This window comes from Borostomias antarcticus (assembly GCF_949987555.1).
Source record: "Borostomias antarcticus genome assembly, chromosome: 11".
NCBI lineage: Eukaryota > Metazoa > Chordata > Actinopteri > Stomiiformes > Stomiidae > Borostomias > Borostomias antarcticus.
In genome coordinates this window covers 5,010,008-5,029,431 of record NC_140244.1, presented here as the reverse complement: position 1 = coordinate 5,029,431, position 19,424 = coordinate 5,010,008, and the positions used below count along the sequence as shown (strand labels likewise).

General features: G+C 42.1%; 1 protein-coding gene across 1 annotated transcript; it reads left to right on the top strand.

Annotated features, from left to right (window-relative positions):
* Positions 1-1,292: 1,292 nt before the first annotated feature.
* Positions 1,293-17,722, top strand: fkbp5 (FKBP prolyl isomerase 5). The gene is made up of 12 exons (XM_084445551.1): positions 1,293-1,402; positions 4,878-5,010; positions 9,575-9,719; positions 9,837-9,979; positions 11,237-11,351; positions 12,443-12,599; positions 12,751-12,841; positions 12,966-13,049; positions 13,996-14,181; positions 14,753-14,992; positions 16,297-16,991; positions 17,044-17,722. Exons 2-11 carry the CDS (start codon positions 4,906-4,908, stop codon positions 16,387-16,389), a joined length of 1,359 nt encoding a protein of 452 aa, XP_084301677.1. The 5' UTR covers positions 1,293-1,402; positions 4,878-4,905; the 3' UTR covers positions 16,390-16,991; positions 17,044-17,722.
* The last annotated feature ends 1,702 nt before the right edge of the window (positions 17,723-19,424 follow it).

Below are 19,424 nucleotides of genomic sequence, written 5' to 3'. Positions count from 1 at the left end.
CACGAGTTAATATGTTGTGATCACAATGACATCATGCAACATTAGGTTATTGCTGGATTGAAGGAAAATTTCACATTGTTTATTTGAACATAGTCTAGCAATGTTTTACACGTTGCTTATTGATGTAGGCCTATTGGATTGATCAGGTATTGATGAGTCTTTGTGCTTTTCCTCCATAATTATCAGGTAGGCATAACTGTATATCATAATTATCAGGTAGGCCTAACTGTAGGCTATATCATAATTAGCAGGTAGACCTAGCTGCATATCATAATTAGCAAGTAGACCTAGCTGTACATCATAATTAGCAGGTACAGCATGTTCCATCCAACTGGCTCCCATCCAAGTCTTTTGTGCAACAGTTTCATCACCAGTACCTCACTGCTGGAAATCTACACCAGAGAAGAGTGATGAATTTGCCTTGGGGTTCTGAATGAGCTGCTAGATGCTATTTCAGCAAACTTTATAAACCATCCTTACTGACAGACAAACATAATCTATCATCAGTGGTGATATTAGAGCACCAGTCATGACCGCAAATAAAAGACAGAATAACCTATACAAAGGTTCATGTGCGGTTGAATATAATATGAGGAATGTGGAACACAAGTTAACTAAAGTGGGCCCACCTAAACCTGTTCACATTTAATTCTAACAACTTTTTGTTTTCAACATCAGGCATGTTGCAAAGTAAATCTGAATTAATGTTATAGTGGTTTGTATAAATGGGCTTCGCTGGGTATTTCTATCTCCTCTCAGTTGATTCTTTAAATAAAAACGTGCAAATGCAAGATAGATTATTTATGTCATAAACGACAACATCACCTTTTTTATGCTGCTTGGACAATCTGTATATTTTGCCTGAGTAATTACTCCAGATGGTGTGCTTATCGTCTCGCTAATAATAACGCATAGAACATAGAACAGCGTTCATGTGAAATGTTCACTTGAGTCCTCGAGGACAGAACAGTGCCGTACAGGCTGTTCCCGGCGGCGCCGGCGCAGAACAGGGAGGTCAGGGTGTCTACTGGAACACTGTGTTCTCATCTCATCAGAGCAGCTACAGTACAGCCGGGACATTGTGTTACTTTGTGGCTCATTTCCAAGACCTGCCCTTCATTTTTACACTAAACCGCCCTCCCCTTCGTTCTCTCCGCCTCTTCCCCTGTGTCATTTCAATTCAGTACTCCGTGTGTCTCATACTAGCATGTTGATCGTCACTAGCGTCGATGGTATTGGGTGTAAAAAAAAACCACGAACAGAACATCTAGTACCCTGGTTGTGAGAGGGCGGGCTTGAGTTAAACGGAGTAGCGTGCGCCGAATCACTGGCAATATAGGCTGCCGGCTGAATACAGGCAACAGAAACGCATCGCGGGAGAGGATACAATTAAAGAGAAATAGTAAGTCAATTTCATCTATATCAAAATGTTTCTATTCCTCATCTTGTAGAACGGAAAGCATACGCTGGGATTTAAATGGAAGCCTCGCTACTTTATATAGATGTCTAGTTATTAAAACCTCCTACAATAAGAAAGACGCTTTAATATATATAGCCTATATATATATATATATATATATATATAAATATATATATACACAATTATAATATAGGCTACATTATTATATATAATATAGGCTATGTATTACCTATATGGGTAATATTCAGAATTGCCTGTTTTTATGCTATCACACTCCTTTATATATATATACATATCCAGGTAACATTGTGTAGGTGCTGTTACATACAGTATATGATGCAGTTTGCCAGATGGACTCTATTGAAGTTTGACTCACGTGTCTGTTTTCTCTCCAAATTGCGAACATTTAGACCTACAGTATGATATGAAGTGGAGTAGCTGTAACCTCTCGGATACATCTTTATGAGCCTACATATAACCACTGGCATGATGCTGAAAATTTATCTCAGATCCTGTTCTCATGTCTGTCCTCCTCTCTCTCTGTCTCTCTCTCTCTCATTCTCTGTCTCTCTCTCATTCTCTCTCTCTCTCCCTGTCTCTCTCTCTCCCTGTCTCTCTCTCATTCTGTCTCTCTCTCTCTCTCATTCTGTCTCCCTCTCTCATTCTCTGACTCTCTCTCTTTCATGCCGGTCTTCCTCTCTCTCATTCTGTTTCCCTCTCTGTCTCTCTCTCTCTCTCTCTCTCTCTCTCTCTCTCTAAGACGCACACACACACACACACACACACACACACACACACACACGCACACACAAATATAGGTAGAAGTATACTCTATTGAATCCCGCCAATGTTCTCTCCATGGTCACACGACCACATGCTGGGCTGTATTATAATTCCTTCCCTGCTGGTCCAGACCGTAGCCTACATCATTTTTCCAAGTAGGTTTTAAACAAGAAATTTGCTTTGGTCTGTTGACAATACACTTAGTGTAAGAACAAGCACAGTGCAAAATACGATAGCGAAGTGTGCAAATACAATATTACACAAAGATATTAACGAGGTGTCAGAGCAAGTGTTAGTCAGGGACTGAGGTCACGAAGGCTAGCTGGCAGAAGCGACCCCCCAGGGAGCCAGCGTACTTCCCATAAATGATGTGTAGAAAGGAGAGGGCATTGAGAGTTCTAGTAACTTCCCTCGGTTTATAATTTCCACATCTGCCCGTCCATTAGGCCTACAACCAGTGTGTATAGACAAACGTCCACTTTACTGTGTGAGACACAATGTCCTTTTATTGTCGACGATGTTTTGCTGTGTGGACAATGTCAGTCTGTCAGCCAGTGTGTCGACTCAGAGATAAGCTTACAAGTGAAACAGAAGTGAAAACAGAACTGCGGCTGAGAGCATGGAAAGCCAGGGTATTGGTGCGGTGACCGTGAGCCTCCAGGACTGAATGTTCTCTGGGTTGCTGTGTTCTGTTCCAGCATTTCTCCGCAGGGTCGTTGTGTTCCTGACCGCGCTGAAAAGACACACAGCACTCTCTAGCTCAAACGCATCACTGATTTTATACACGCTACAGAGAAAATATAGCTCGCCTTCCCATCCCAATAGACAACAATGAAGGTAGCTATAATACTATAAAACAATAACAACAACAACAACAACAAAATAATAAACATTTATCAAACACTATCAGTTGTACTGCAGTTGTATTTGTGTTTCAAGGACGCCCTTGAAAACGAGATGATTCATCTCAAGGGGTTTATCCTTCAATAAAGTTCAATAATCAAACAATACTGGAGTGTATTTAGATTTGTGACAGTTCAATCTCCTCATGTTTTCACATGTGCGGTATGCTCTGGCCTATTAGATGTATAAATAAACTGGCTTTACCCTCATTCTGACAAGACAATCTGATTAGTTTGTGTTTGGCCGTTGGAAGCAGATCAGATGCTGTTCCGCTTGAAACGGTTTCAGATTGGCAAACACCATCAGACTGTGCCAGGGAACTCTTTACAGAAGGAACATAGTGTCCCCCCCCCCCCCCCCACACACACACACACAGGCACGCACGCACACACACACATACACACGCACACACACATATACACACGCACGCACACACACCGTCTCAGATACACAAACCTACAGTGCTTGCATATACATATATTTACATCGACAGTGAGTGTGCACATACATATACTTACTGTACATCGACACAGACTCAAAGACAGACACACACACACACACACATTTAAGCATACACACTGACTTTGGTGCATATATATATACGACACAGAGACTCCATATACAGTACGCATACAGTATACACAAATAGATACACATACACACACACACACACACACACACACACACACACACACACACACACAGCACAATTTATGCATATGCACTGACTGGGACGCTGACCATGTAAACATACTGTACCAATAGGCTTGTTTGTATTTTGAAACATTTCTTATAGATACTGAAGTCAATTCTGTTTTATCATATATTATATATAAATAAATTAAATGGCTTCATATAAGACATCTTTGATGTTAGCTTGTAAAAGACATCTTTGATGTTAGCTTGTATCTTTCGTCCACAAAAAGCGTGTCTAGTACTTACCTGACCTGGTTTTCTAACATGCTCTTTAAGTGTTGAATAGAAAAGGAGATTGAAAAAGCTGACAGACAGACAGACAGACAGACAGACAGACAGACAGAGAAAGACAGAGAAAGACAGACAGACAGAGAAAGACAGACAGACAGACAGACAGACAGACAGACAGACAGAGAAAGACAGACAGACAGACAGACAGACAGAAAGACAGACAGACAGACAGACAGACAGACAGACAGACAGACAGACAGACAGACAGACAGAGAAAGACAGACAGACAGACAGACAGACAGACAGAGAAAGACAGACAGACAGACAGACAGACAGACAGACAGACAGACAGACAGACAGACAGACAGACAGAGAAAGAAAGACAGACAGACAGACAGACAGACAGGCAGAGGAATTGTTTTGTTTCATGTCATTGGAGGAGTCATATTTATTTTGATCTTAAAACTGTATTTGATACAAAACATTATAACCATAAAAAATGATGTACCTTATTCCTCATAAACCTTCAGCTCTTATTGTGTGTTGATTTTTCTGTTCATCTCAGGTGACCTGTAGAGATAAAGAAAGATAATGTGTCCCCCTGTGGAGATGTAGAGAATAGCGATGTGTCAGGGTTTGGGTTGTGATGTATTTGCACACTTGATCTGTGTACCATTAAATTAGTGGGTTTAGAAATCCCCCATTTGCACGTAAGCCTAAACATGGTGCCATTAGCGCGGCATTGGTCAGAACGTCATGCCAGTGGTTTGTATGACCAGTTGTGACCAGCTACGTGTGTGTATGACTACTAGTCCTGACTAGTTGTGTGTGTTTGTTTCTGCAGGACTAGAAGGGAAGGCCCAGGTGCAGAGATGACCACTGATAAGGATCTGTCCATGGATAGCCAGACAGCCGCAGTGGTTTTTGCGACAAAGGGCATTGACGTCACTCCTAATAAAGACCAGGGTGTCCTCAAGGTAGGGGTTAGCACACTGCCAGGCTCTTTCTTACGGCTCCATTTAGATTGTTGGATAACACTTTCTACGATGTTCATGTCTATAGCGCATTATAAACATACTTATAATGCACTATAATCTGCTTATAGAACTGTATAACTATAGTTATAATCATTCATAAATATTCATAATTCTTTATAAAAAATAAAAAATAACACATTATAAAGCATTTTATAATTACTTATATAAGGTCAAGTGTCATAATATTTCATAATTGCTGGTCACTCACAGATATTTTTTTCCGAAAGCATCATAGTGTATTATAATTCTCATACTTATATTACATTGTAATCATTGCTATTATAATGCATTATAATGTGATTGTAAGTTACTCTAAGTGGACATTATGTGCTTTAAGTAAACTAATGCAAATTCCTGTGGTATTGGCAGATACACATTACAAGCTGGTTATAAGTCACTATAAGTGGTCATTGTATGCTTTAAGTAAAGTGAAGAAAAAGGATCAGTATATGATGGTGGTTGGCCTGTTGTTTCATAATGAATAGCCTACTAGCCTTCCTCTGATATGTTTTATGTTATGATTATTTTTATAAATCATTATGAATATTTATGAGTGCTTCTAACTAGTGTGTTAAACAGATTATGATGCAATATAAGTACATTTATAATGCATAGTTATAGACATCATAGAAAATGTTACCAATCATTCTCCTAAAGAGGTCAGTATAATCAACATGCACAATTATCAAAACATTGTATCAAACACCCATAAATATCAATACATTGCAATAGAGAAATTATATCATCAAAAAGAGACCAGCACATAATACACTATTGTTCCTCTGACTGGGTCCAAAGAGCACCTTCATCAAACAATACTGTTTGAACTTTTATAAAACCTACAGACGTATGTTTATAATAAGTATGTTTACAATACGTTATGGACATGTCTGTCATAGAAAGTGTTACTGAGTGTTATGGGGTGTGTCACTCTACTTACGAGATATACTCCAGAAGTGCTTAATGTTTATTAGTTAGACAATTTAGACATGTTAACTATATGAGTGAATGAATTAATAATGAATGAACACACACACACATCGAGACAGCGTGAGGAGTACTGTAAGCAGGAGGAGTAAGGAGGAGGAGTAGTATTGTAAGGAGGAATATTTTAAGGAGAGGAGTACTGTAAGGAGTAGTATTGTAGGAGGAGTATTGCAAGTAGGGTTGCACAATTCTGGGAATATTCAAAGCTGGAAACTTTCCATGGGAATTAATGGGAATGAATGAAAATTAATGTGAATTTATGGGAATTAATGGAAATGAACTGGGAATTTGGGGGTTATTTATACCAACTGTATTTACTTTGTCATAAACAGACATACTGTAAATATAAACATTTTGCTTTGTCATAAGCAGACATGCAGGCAAACATTTTTAATACAAATTTGAACAATGCCATTTTTTTGCTTAATCTATTTGTAAGTAGAACTTTAATGGATTCTACAGCCCTCTTAGTGTGCAGGATGATAGGAATTAGCTGTGCATGTGATGGATGAATGCCCAGTACCGGGTTGAAATTCAACTGAATTTGCATTAAATCAGATTGTTTTGACCAAGATCATGCTGCAAGATCTAGAGTTGCATTTTATGTTTTTTCCCCAACTAGGCCGCCGCTCCCTGAGGGTGGCTAGTTTAATCTTGGCTTGAGAGTTCGTCACACAACAGCAACCCTGTCTGGTGTTGGAATTATGGTTGCGAGCTGAGAGGGTCAAGGAGTTGTCTCTCCTTTCACAATGTCAACCGGCCGGGTGGTGTGACGAATCCTCAACAGTTAGTAGGGGGTAACTGGACACTAGGTCAGGGTCAATTGGCTACCAAATTGGATGAAAATGGGATACGATTCTAAAATAAGTATATAAAATAAAATATCTATTTTTTTGTGTGAAAAAAAGCTGTTATAGGCTACAAAAAAAGGTAAAAATGTCCAAAATTCCCAAGCTTAACTTCCCAGGAAATGTTCCACCCCTTTGCAACCCTAACTGCAAGGAGTAGTATTGTAAGGAGTATTGTAAGGAAATGAGTACTGTAAGGAGTAGTATTGTAAGGAGGAGTATTGTAAGGAGTACTGTAAGGAGGAGTATTGTAAGGAAAGGAGTAATATTGTAAGGAGGAGTATTTTAAGGAAAGGAGTACTATAAGGAGGAGTATTGTAAGGAAATGAGTATTGTAAGGAGTACTATAAGGAGGACTATTTTAAGGACAAGTATTGTAAGAAGGAGTACTGTAAGGAGGAGTACTGTAAGGAGGAGTACTGTAAGGAGGAGTGTTGTAAGGACGAGTATTGTAAGTAAAGGAGTACTGTAAGAAGGAGTACTGTAAGGATGAGTATTGTAAGGAAAGGAGTACTGTAAGAAGGATTACTGTAAGGAGGAGTATTGTAAGAAGGAGTACTGTAAGAAGGAGTACTATAAGGAGGAGTATTGTAAGGAAACGAGTACCGTAAGTTATATTGTAAGGAGGAGTATTGTAAGGAGGGGTATTGTAGGGAGAGGAGTACTGTAAGGAGGAGTAGTGCAGGGAGATAAGTACTCTATGGATAGAAGACTTCCTTGCAAAAAGATTCCCTTTTGTGATACAGTCTGGACCTCTAGCCTCCCAGAATGAGACGGGAGTGGGCTAACATTACTTGCATTGACGCGTAACAAGACCTTTGCCAAATCCATTCAAAAGAATGGCTGAAAACATCTTTTACTCAGAGAAACTCCTCTAGTGCATACTTGTGTTCTTATTTAACTGTTACCTCCTCCCCAGCGACAGCGCAGGGCGAGAGGTAATGTTTTCGGTGGTGTGTGTGTGTTTGTGTGTGTGTGCGTTCATTAGCGCAAAAACTACTGGTACGATTTTCATGAAACTCGGTGGAAGGGTGTAGCATGGTCCGACATAAAAACCATAACTTTTTGGAGCAGATCTGAAGCACGGTTCAGATCCACAGGCCGGCCGCCATGGCCGGACTACCCATTCACTTCCATTCATTTTTTTGACTAAGATTACACAAAAACTACCAAACAGATTTTTATGAAACTTAGCGAAGGGGTGCATCATGGGCCACCTTAGAACCCATTCAATTTGGGAGCAGATCTGAAACACAGGCCAGATCCACAAATGAAAATAAATCTTAGAACGAAACCAGCTCCCTGTGTGGGGGTGCTAGAGACATGGGGTTTGGACTAGGGTGTGCGGGGGGAGAGCCTGGAGTGCACCGCACAGCCCCCTGGCGGGTCATTCAATTTTGGTGTGCACAGAGCCACGAAATGCATTAAGGGCGGAGGTCTGTGCTCTCTGAGCACCATTTCAAGTTGTTATTGAGTCTATTTTTTGCAATAACTGCACTTATGGCTGTGTTTATTTTACTAATGTTACCGTTTCCGCTCGTTGCTTTGTGAGACTGTTTTGCTGGCGGCCTTTATTTCATTTTCACACATCAACTACGGGAACCAATCATATCAGTGGTTTCGTCCCCACTGGGGAGCGGAACAGCAGTCAGAACACAGTCCCTGATTGTCCCCACAATGGGGACAATTATTTTGTAATGTAATTTTCTGGAAATCAATGTGGATGGGGAGAAGTCCAGACTGATCTGTGGAGAGCAGAATGGAGGAGGACGAGTAAGGAGTAAGAGTAAGGAGGAGGAGTAAGGAGTAGGAGTAAGGAGGAGGAGTAAGGAGTAGGAGTATGGAGAAGGGGTAAGGAGGAGGAGTAAGGAGTAGGAGTAAGGAGAAGGAGTAAGGAGGAAGAGTAAGGAGAAGGAGTAAGGAGGAGTAAGGAGAAGGAGTAAGGAGGAAGAGTAAGGAGAAGGAGTAAGGAGGAGGAGTAAGGTGGAGGAGTAAGGAGGAGGAGTAAGGAGGAGGAGTAAGGTGGAGGAGTAAGGAGGAGGAGTAAGGAGGAGGAGTAAGGAGAAGGAGTAAGGAGGAAGAGTAAGGAGAAGGAGTAAGGAGGAAGAGTAAGGAGAAGGAGTAAGGAGAAGGAGTAAGGAGTAGGAGTAAGGAGGAGGAGTAAGGAGTAGGAGTATGGAGAAGGAGTAAGGAGGAAGAGTAAGGAGAAGGAGTAAGGAGGAGGAGTAAGGAGGAGTAAGGAGTAGGAGTATCGAGGAGGAGTATGGAGGAGGAGTAAGGAGGAGGAGTAAGGAGGAGTACTTTGAGGAGGAGGAGTAGCTACTGTAAGCAGGAATCAGTCCTTAGTCTGAGGTTGGGGCGGCTGTAGCTCCTGAGGTAGTGTGAGTTGCCCAATGATCCCAGGGTCGGCGGTTCAAATCCCGGCTCCTCCTGTCCACATGACGAAGTGTCCTTGGGCAAAGACACTGAACTCCAATTCCACTGAACTCCAATTGCTCCCAATGAGCAGGCTAGCACCTTGCATGGCAGCTGCCGCCAATGGTGTGTGTATGTGTGTGCAAATGGGTGAATGAGAGGCTATTGCAAAGCACTTTGGATAAAAGCTCTATATAAGTGCAGTCCATTTACCATTTAGCAACCGGTTGGACGTATACATTCTGCCTCTGCAGGTGGTCAAACACCAGGGACAGGATGGGGACAGGCCCATGATTGGAGACAAGGTGACTGTTCATTACACTGGCAAACTACTCAACGGGAAGAAGTTTGACTCCAGTCTCGATCGCAAGGAGCCTTTTTGCTTCAATCTAGGAAGGGGTGAGGCAGCACTCAGTGTGTCACTCTACTTCTCAATTCATCTCTGCATGCTATATATATATATATATATATGTTATCATTATTAACAGTCATGAACATCTGGTGTTCCCTTCTCAGGGCGTGTCATCAAAGCCTGGGATATCGCCATGAGCTCCATGCAGAGAGGGGAAGTGTGCCGACTGCTCTGTAAACCGGAGTATGCCTACGGGTCCGCTGGAAACCCCCCCAAAATACCCCCAAATGCATCCCTACTGTTTGAGGTGGGTGAAGGAAGGCACAGGTACTGCTTTTTTTAACTTTTGTTCTGAATGTGCTAAGACAAGATGGCGTCTACCGTGTGAGGCTGTGAGGAGGCTTCTAACACGATGTAGACCAGCCATTCTCAACCAGTGAGCCCACTGGTGCAGAGCCCCATCAAGTGGGCCGCAGAGGCAGCGGTAGCCAACTGCCAAATGGTTAGACAAAAAAGAAAAAAAGTTTGGTAATTTACAAAGCTAGTTATTTTTCTATCTAAATGTACTCAAGAATTCACATATACATTTAAAAATTCTAGTTAAAATGCATAATTTTGATGACAAGTTAAGTTTGAATATCACGCCAAATACATCCGCCAATCACATCCCACGTCCCCGGATGAGAAAAGTGAAGGACCATCATTCTCATGTATTTGGGAAGGTGGTCCTCAGAATTGTTTTGACAATCAAAAGTGGGACTTATGTTACAAATGGTTGAGAACCCGTGATGTAGACTACATGCATGTAGAAACTGGGGTTTAACACATGTACACACGTCTAGAGAACTGTGTTATAACACATACGACGGACTAGAGAACTGTGTTATAACACATAGGAGCATCTATAGAACTGTGTTGTGTTATAACACATACAAGCATCTAGAGAACTGTGTTATAACACATACAAACATATAGAGAACTGTGTTATAACACATATGAACCTCTAGAGAACTGTGTTATAACACATACGAGCATCTAGAGAACTGTGTTATAACACATACGAGCATCTAGAGAACTGTATTATAACACATACGAGCAGCAAGAGAACTGTATTATAACACATAAGAGCATCTAGAGAACTGTTTTAACACATACTGTATGAGCCTCTAGAGAACTGTGTTATAAGACATACAAGCATATAGAGAACTGTGTTATAACACATACAAGCATATAGAGAACTGTGTTATAACACATACAAGCATGTAGAGAACTGTGTTATAACACATACAAGCATGTAGAGAACTGTGTTATAACACATACAAGCATGTAGAGAACTGTTTTAACACATGGGTACACACATCTAGAGACCGTGTACACCTAACACATGTAGGCCTACATGCCCTTAGAGAATAGGGTTCGATCCTGCCTTCCCTCAAGTCTGAATGAGGTGAAAGCGGACGGAGGGACTGAACACGCCGCCTAAGTGCGTAGACCTTCGATGACGCAGTCATGTTGGCCTTCCTAACGTTGCCATGGAAACAGACGGACGTGCGTGTCCCTGCAGGTGGAGCTGATCGACTTCGAGGGCGAGGTGCTGACCGACGACGGCGGGATCACCAGGCGGATCAAGGTCAAAGGGGAGACGTTCAACAGTCCCAACGAGGGAGCGATAGTGGAAGGTGAAGGCTTCTCTCAGATTTGGTCTGTTTGTTTTGTCGTCCCAAACGCGGTCAGAATGACACTGTTCCAGCTGCCCAGGAAGTAGGGATTTGTTGTTGGGATTGACGTCACAACCGAGGACACCTTGTTCCAAAAACAAAAGGCAAAAAACCCCCACTTTAGCCTCATCCTTGTAGTTCTAGCCAAGTAAGGAATTGTTAGCAATACCAGTTGAAAACAATGCACCATGTGTATACACACATCATAGCAGCACTGTCCACTGATAGAAGTTGGGCAGACAGTGTGTAAGACTGATTTCCATTACATTTTACATTACAATCATTTAGCTGACATTTTTTTGATCCACATTGACTTACAAGAATTGCATTTAATGTAGGAAAAGCCAATGTACTACTACTTGCCAGAACTCACAAGTGCATCTCCTTTCTAAAACAAGTGACTAAGAGTATAATCTAGTGCTGAAGGAAAAGTGCAAGAATAGAAATCTAAAAATACAATAGGTGCTTAAGAGGGAGGATCATGGTACTTCTTGAAGAGATGAGGACATGGTCAATGTCACCGCAAATGGACAGTGACTCTGCTGTCCTGACGTCAGTGGGCATTCATTCATTCCACCACTGTGGGGCCAGGACAGAGAAAAGCGTCGATCGACAGCAAGGGCCTTGGATTGACGGGGCAACCAGTCGCCCCGAGGTAGCAGAGCGTAGTGGTCGCGGGGGGGGGGGGTGTAAGGTTTGACGAGGGAGCTGTTCCTTTCATTGCCCTGTAGGCTAATACCAGAGTTTTAAAGTGGATGCGAGCTGCTACAGGGAGCCAGTGTAGGGAAAGAAGGGAAGTTGTGTGGGAGAATTTATTAATGAGTGGTAATAAACAGTCTTACTAAGGCCATATTGATTTGAGTTTGGAGGTGAGGTTGGGGTAGATCCCCCCCCCAAAGTTAACACGGCGGAAATCCCAACAAACTAGGAAAACTCCAGCCTCTGAGGCAACAGGAATGCACCATGGCTATCCCTTACAACCCAAGTTGACTTGTTGTCAGCTGGTCAGTTGGCCTTTGCACTGATGTTGCTGTATGGCTCTTATCCCATAGTGCACCTGGAGGGCAGCTGCCAGGGGCGTGTGTTTGACTCCAGGGATGTTTCCTTCGTCGTGGGAGAGGCCGATGACAGGGGGGTTCCTCTGGGAGTGGACCGGGCCATGGAGAAGATGCAGAAAGGAGAGTGCTGCTTGCTCTACTTAAAATCTAAGTAAGGATTTCAATTCTCAGTGCAGCAACATTATAAGAATGATGCTTGTTTAACTCACAGCAGTGGTGTAGGTGTCTAGAAATGGTGGCTCATAGTACAGGAGTCAGAGACTTCTCAGCCACAAACTCACAGACTCTCTCTGAATCTGTAGGTATGGATTTGGGACAGAGGGTAAACCCGAGTACAAGATCGGACCAAATGCAGAAGTGGTATATGAAGTTACTCTTAAAGACTTTAAGAAGGTGAGTCAGAAATAGCCTAAGCTTTAGTGATGGCAACATTGTGCATGTACAGTAGCTGTAGCTGCTGTACATTTGAATAGTTATTCTCAGTGAAATAATGACAATGCCTGTATCATTTTTCTAGTCCAAAGAATCCTGGGAAATGGAATTGAGTGAGAAACTGGATATGGCTGTTGGAATCAAACGTAAAGGCAACCATTATTTCAAGGTAAATAACCCTTACACTAAACTTAAACCCATATGACAAATTATCAGCTATTTTTTTGTTACCAAGCTTTACCTATGTATTCTTAATAGGGATTTTACATGTTAATCGAGCCAGATGCTACACTATTGATCTCCCCAAGAGGAGGAGATGACACTGGGGTGATTTGATCTGAACCTTACTATTATTATTATTATTATTATTTAAGCATTAACACACGAGAGGGAGTTCTCTATCGTGGTTATTGGCATAGCCGTCGTCCTGCATAGCCGTGACAATATCCACGATAAGGCACGACCTTGAGTGTGTTATTGCTTTTATACAACAGCACTTTACAGTGGTTAAATATCTTCTTTGTTTTTATTAATATGCGTCAGTAGTGTTCAATTTCGCTACATTGCGTTGCTTTCAGCCCTCCGCAAACCAAAACAAATCTCCATTGTTTACCGTTGCTACAGGCAACACAATGCCTGCTGACACGGTTGACGGAGTGATACTTTTACCAGTGATTCGCCCCCTGGCATATTGTGGTTACTGGCACGGCTTCGAATGCCTCTTGGCCAATCACAATGCGCGGTTGGAACTAGCTGTTGTATAATATTATTTTAAATCATCCCCAACGGGGATTATAAAAGTATATCTTATCTTTCTTATCTTATCTTAAATATTAATTTATCCAGGGAATTCGTTGATGGTTGTTGGTGACAAAGCTTTGCATACCAAAAACATAATTAAATACAGATACAAAAATACAATTAGACCTATAAATACAAAATACCAATGAATGTACAATGTTGCTACACACTTATTGAAAGCAACTGTGACTTAATGAAAGCAATGAAAGGAATTTATACAGATGTTCCAAGGGGAAAGTCACAACGGAAAGACCCTGACCTCAACCCAGACAGCACTCTGATCAGTCACCGAGTTCCATGTGTTCCTATGCTAGGCAGGACGATACCACCAGGCTATCATCCAGTACCAGCGCATCGTGTCGTGGCTGGAGATGGAGTGTGGCACGGGGATGGAGCAACAGCAGAAGATCCGCAGCCTGCTCATGCTGTCTCAGCTCAACCTGGCACTCTGCTTCCTCCGGCTGAAGGAGTTTTCACAAGCAGTAGATAACTGCAACAAGGTGACTACTGCACACACACGCGCGCACACACACACATACACACACACACACACACACACACACACACACACACACACACACCTGCTGCTGCAATACCGGCACATAAAAGAAACCCCGGAACAGGAAGCCTACATCCTTGTTTGGTGTGCTTTGGGTGTTTGATAAAAACAGTATTCACTGTAGCATCATCAAAGTATATAATGTTCCAATAATATTTTCAGAGATTTGTCGTGTTTTTGATACATAAGAGAATATGCCCCATGCCCCTAATAATTATGGTTCCTCTGAACGTTCCACTGGAAACATTGTTATTACATTATTATGGTTCCTCTTAATATTCTACTGGAAACATTGTTATTACATTATTACGGTTCCTCTGAACATTCCACTGGATACATTACGTTATTATGGTTTCTCTGAACGTTCCACTGGATACATTACGTTATTATGGTTCTTCTGAACGTTCCACTGGATACATTACGTTATTATGGTACATGTTTCTTGACGTTGGGTCAGTAAAAGCGTAATCATCTGAATCCACGTGTCCCGTTTTCACGTGCGTGTTGCCCAGGTGATAGAGATGGACGAGAAGAACGAAAAGGCCTTGTACCGCCGAGGAGAAGCGCGTCTCCTACGCAACGAGTTCAGCTTGGCCTTGGCCGACTTCCGCCAAGTGCTGCATGTCAATTCCTGGAATCGAGCAGCCCGCGCTCAGATCTCCATCTGCCAGCGAAAGATCCGGGAACACAACGAACGGGACAAGCACATCTACGCCAACATGTTCCAGAGATTTGCTGAACATGATGCCAAGGTATGTGAATCCCACAAGCTCCAGGCTTTTGTTCTAAATGTTGATTGACGTCTTGGCCAGGCCTGAAGCTAGGAGTAGTATAGACTATCCATCCCTGTAGCCTGCAACGTAGAGGTAATTGCTCTTTGCACTGTCCCGTCTGCACCCTGTACAATGTTGTCTCCATGTTATGCGCCATTCCCAAAAACAAATTCCTAGTACTGTATATTGAGAAACCACAATGGCAACAAAACAAAATTCAAATTCTGATAGAGGTGTGTGACTGTTCAGCAGGCCTTACAAGCCAGCGACAGGTTGTATAGGTTAGGCTGGCATTAATTTATTGGTTAGTTTTGGTTGTGTTGGTTGTGATTGGTTGCCCCACTTCTGAATGTGAACCATGCGGTTACACTTGTAGTGGTGTGTATACAGGTAGCTGATGAGCAGGCCTTACAAGCCAACAGATGGCAGTATGACAGGTAACAGGTGGTAGGAGGGGCGGCTGTAGCTCAGTTGGTAGAGCGGGTCGTTCAGTGATCGAAGGGTCAGTGGTTCGAATCCCAGCTCCGACTGTCCACATGTCGAAGTGTCCTTGAGCAAGACACCTAACCCCAAATTGCTCCCAATGAGCAGGTTAGCGCCTTGCATGGCAGCTACCGCCATTGGTGTGTGAATGGGTGAATGAGAGGCCATTGTAAAGCGCTTTGAGTGCCGCTAAGGTGGAAAAGCGCTATATAAGTGCAGACCATTTACCATTTAGGACAAAGGACAGGTAACAGGTGGTGTTGGACAGGTAACAGCAGGTGGTAAGCTGTTCCCGTTGTCTGTAGTATAGTTTGTCTAGTGTAGAGCCAGAGAGAGTGTTAGGTTCGATCTTTCTGACGACAGGAGATCCATTGGAACTAGTGTTTGATACCAGCTGAGGTACAACATATTGTCAGCAGAAAGAGCACACCAGCTCTCTCTAGGGTCTGCTGTGATTCACAACATTTTCCCTGTAAAATATTCAGCATTTGATTAATCAATTCATAATTCTTTGATCCAGACAGACCTAGCTCTGCTAATGTGACCTATGTCACAGTGGGTATTAATCATGATTCACTGTGTTGATCGTATACTGACACCTAGTGGTAAGTGTTTAGTAGTAGCTTAGCTTAGCCCCAATTAATACATTCAAAGTTTTCTGGCTTCAATTCATAGTCAATGATACATTTTGCGTACACATTATGTGTCTTAAAAAGCAATTCAGAAAAATGTGTTTGTGTTTATAAAGGCGTACATTGAGACACGAGTAGAATAATGAATAGTCTTGTGTTGCTCTGCAGGTGGGCCGGACTAAGCGGAGGAGTGAAGACAGGATCAGTGAAAACGGTCACCCGGGCCCCAGAAAAAGACGCAGGAGCCAGGACTGCTCCTGAGGCCCCTGACCCCCCCCCCCGGAGGACGGGAACAGCGTGGCAGGCCCCCCGTTGGTCCCCCCCCCCCCCCACACACACACAGAGACCAGGGCTTGGAGGCAGGGACGGGAGGGGACAATCCCACACCTCCTCATCCCCAAACACAATCAATGCTGTTCCTGCACGAGAAGCAGGATATGACGTGACAGAGGCCGTCAGACGCGCACCGTCAAGTCAAACAGCTTTTACTTCAGCCACATGGAATCGACAAAACTTTAATGCCATGGGCGACATTTTGAAAGTCTGCAAGTGCAGACGCCCAAAGTTGACTTACTATTCTAAATAGGAGCAACGCCACAAATCCAAAACAATATTGGAATACCATCTCACAAGTGTGTTGCATGCAGAACATTTTTGTGCTATTAAAATGGGATTGTACATACATCATTACCAGTTCCTCATGGAGAACACACAGGAACAGTACTTGGGCTAATACAGTAAAATGTTCCTTATAGAGGTGGAACACAGGAACAGTACTTGGTCTAATATGGTGAGATGTTCCTTATAGAGGTGGAACACAGGGACAGTACTTGGTCTAATATGGTGAGATGTTCCTTATAGAGGTGGAACACAGGAACAGTACTTGGCTAATATAGTAAGATGTTCCTTATAGAGGTGGAACACAGGGACAGTACTTGGTCTAATATGGTAAGATGTTCCGTATACAGGTGGAGCACATGAACAGTACTTGGTCTAATACGGTGAGATGTTCCTTATAGAGGTGGAACACAGTGAGAGTACTTGGTCTAATACGGTAAGATGTTTCATATAGCCTTCACATGCATACCCTCACAGTCTGCATTCTGTTGAGAATTAAGTCAAATCAGACCTAATATAATACAGTTAATATATTTTGACATAACAATGTGACATGGTGTTTTTTTGGCACATGCATTATGCAAAGGTGTACAAGGTATCTATTTCAGTGGAATTGCCATTGACTTTGAGTATACAGACAAAGTCGCCAGCACAGTTGGACCACGTGGAACACAGAAGTCCAGGTCATCTGAGACCTTTCGGGCATGTCCACAGATACTAACGCTTATGTTGGGTGAGGTTCACATACAAAAAGCTCGACTATTTTAAGCAGTTTTAGAATAGAGCTTTATGAATCTTGACCATGAAGACTACAGACTCACTCATCATTGACCCCTGCATGGTATTGATGCTACTGCCCAGTGGCTGTCATCTCCTGGACCAGGGAAATCTACCAACTACAATGAAGCTGTAGGTATCGGTTCCCAGATAGCAAGCGGATGTGTAATAATTCTGGGCCATATATGGGCCGGAACTAAGCCACAAGGGCCAGATCTGGCCTGTATATGGCCCAGATCCGCTTGCTATCTGGGTTGTTTAAGCAGCAGGCCGACGTCAGTCCTGTTTTCTGAACTGGACAATGTATTTCTCTATTTGCTGTTAAAAGTTTGGATCTACGTGACCAGGACTATGTTCCAGTTGTATCGTTCATTTTCTTCCTCGCTGGGATTGGGTGACTGTTTAGTTCACTCGTCTTATTTTCCTTGATGGAAGGGTTGGGTCATCGGCAAGAATGCACTTTGGCTAAGATTGTAAAACCAATTTTATTTTCCTTTAATGAAAAGAACATGATTCAAGCCAGGATAAAATCTGGGCTTACTGTATATTTCTTGCTGGTTGTTTTACATTGGTTGGTTATCAGAGCCTGGGATGTCTTAAATATCATTGTGTTAAAAAAGGCAGGCTTGTATTGTCAATATAAAAACAAAACATTGACAATGTGCATGTGTGTCTTTTTAAGATTCTATTATTAATATTTATCTAATAATTTAAATTTCAGCCATTGTATCCCACCACTTTGTTTTCATAGGACACTATATATATATATATATATAAAATACATATATATATATATATATAATACATATATGGTTTAAGTGTTATATTGTATATAACACTTCATATGCAAATAACATCCGTAACATTGAGTGTACATACTCATTCAAAATATAAATATAAATGCAACACAGCCATTCTTCAGATGGACAGTGACTATGGTATAACCATGATATGTGTGCTACTGTGTACCTGCATCACATCATATTCACCTTACACACAACTAGTGCAGTGCCTGTTGAAAATGCCCCATTTTGCCCGTAGGCCTTGTTCTGCGTGTTCTATCGATAACAATATGGCTATCGTAGGTTCGGTTCAGTACATAACTATTGATCTCTTTAACTCTAAATGACCATTTTATACATAGTTATACAATTTGTACAAACCTGCATGACGAAAGACCGTCCAGATAAATCGACTGAATCAGATTTGTTTCCCTCTTCTGTAGCCTACCTTAAAGCAACAGGGCAACTTTTGGGGAAATTAGCTTATACTGTATGCCATCTTCCCCAGTCAGATAGGAAGAGACATGGGCCTACCCTTCTCTTCTCTGTGCGTGCAGTAGGAAGCATAGAGAGCCGTTAGCCTAGCTTAGTTCAATCACTGGAAGTGGATTTGAAACATTAGCCTAGGCTAATGGCTCTAACAAGTTTCAATACCTAGTACAGCAAGCACAGAGAATAGAAGAGTTCAAAACGATGTGACCTGACGAAGACCCACACCGGGTTGAAACGTCACATTTGAAGGAATAAAATATTTTTTTTGGAGTGCAGGTTCTATAATAATTTCTTTACAGTTTCACCGAGTAAGATGTGCATATGATTAGGCTACCAAATAAAGTAAGCAAGCAAAGTAGCAAACATTTTTCACAATGACTGAAAAAAACAAGTTACAAAACCACCACTATATCTGTGACATTTTATCGCTTCAAATTATCAGTACCCTAATGTCATTGACCCAAAACAATTTAGAAAGTTAAAGCTGCGATCAGTGGCTTTATTTTACCAATAAATTCTGCTAGATGGCAGTAAGAGACTTGTTTACAAATGAATGGCTAAAACGAATGGCCAGAGCCATATAAGGCACGGGGGTGGCGCAAAGGCACACGCCGCGCATATTTCAAG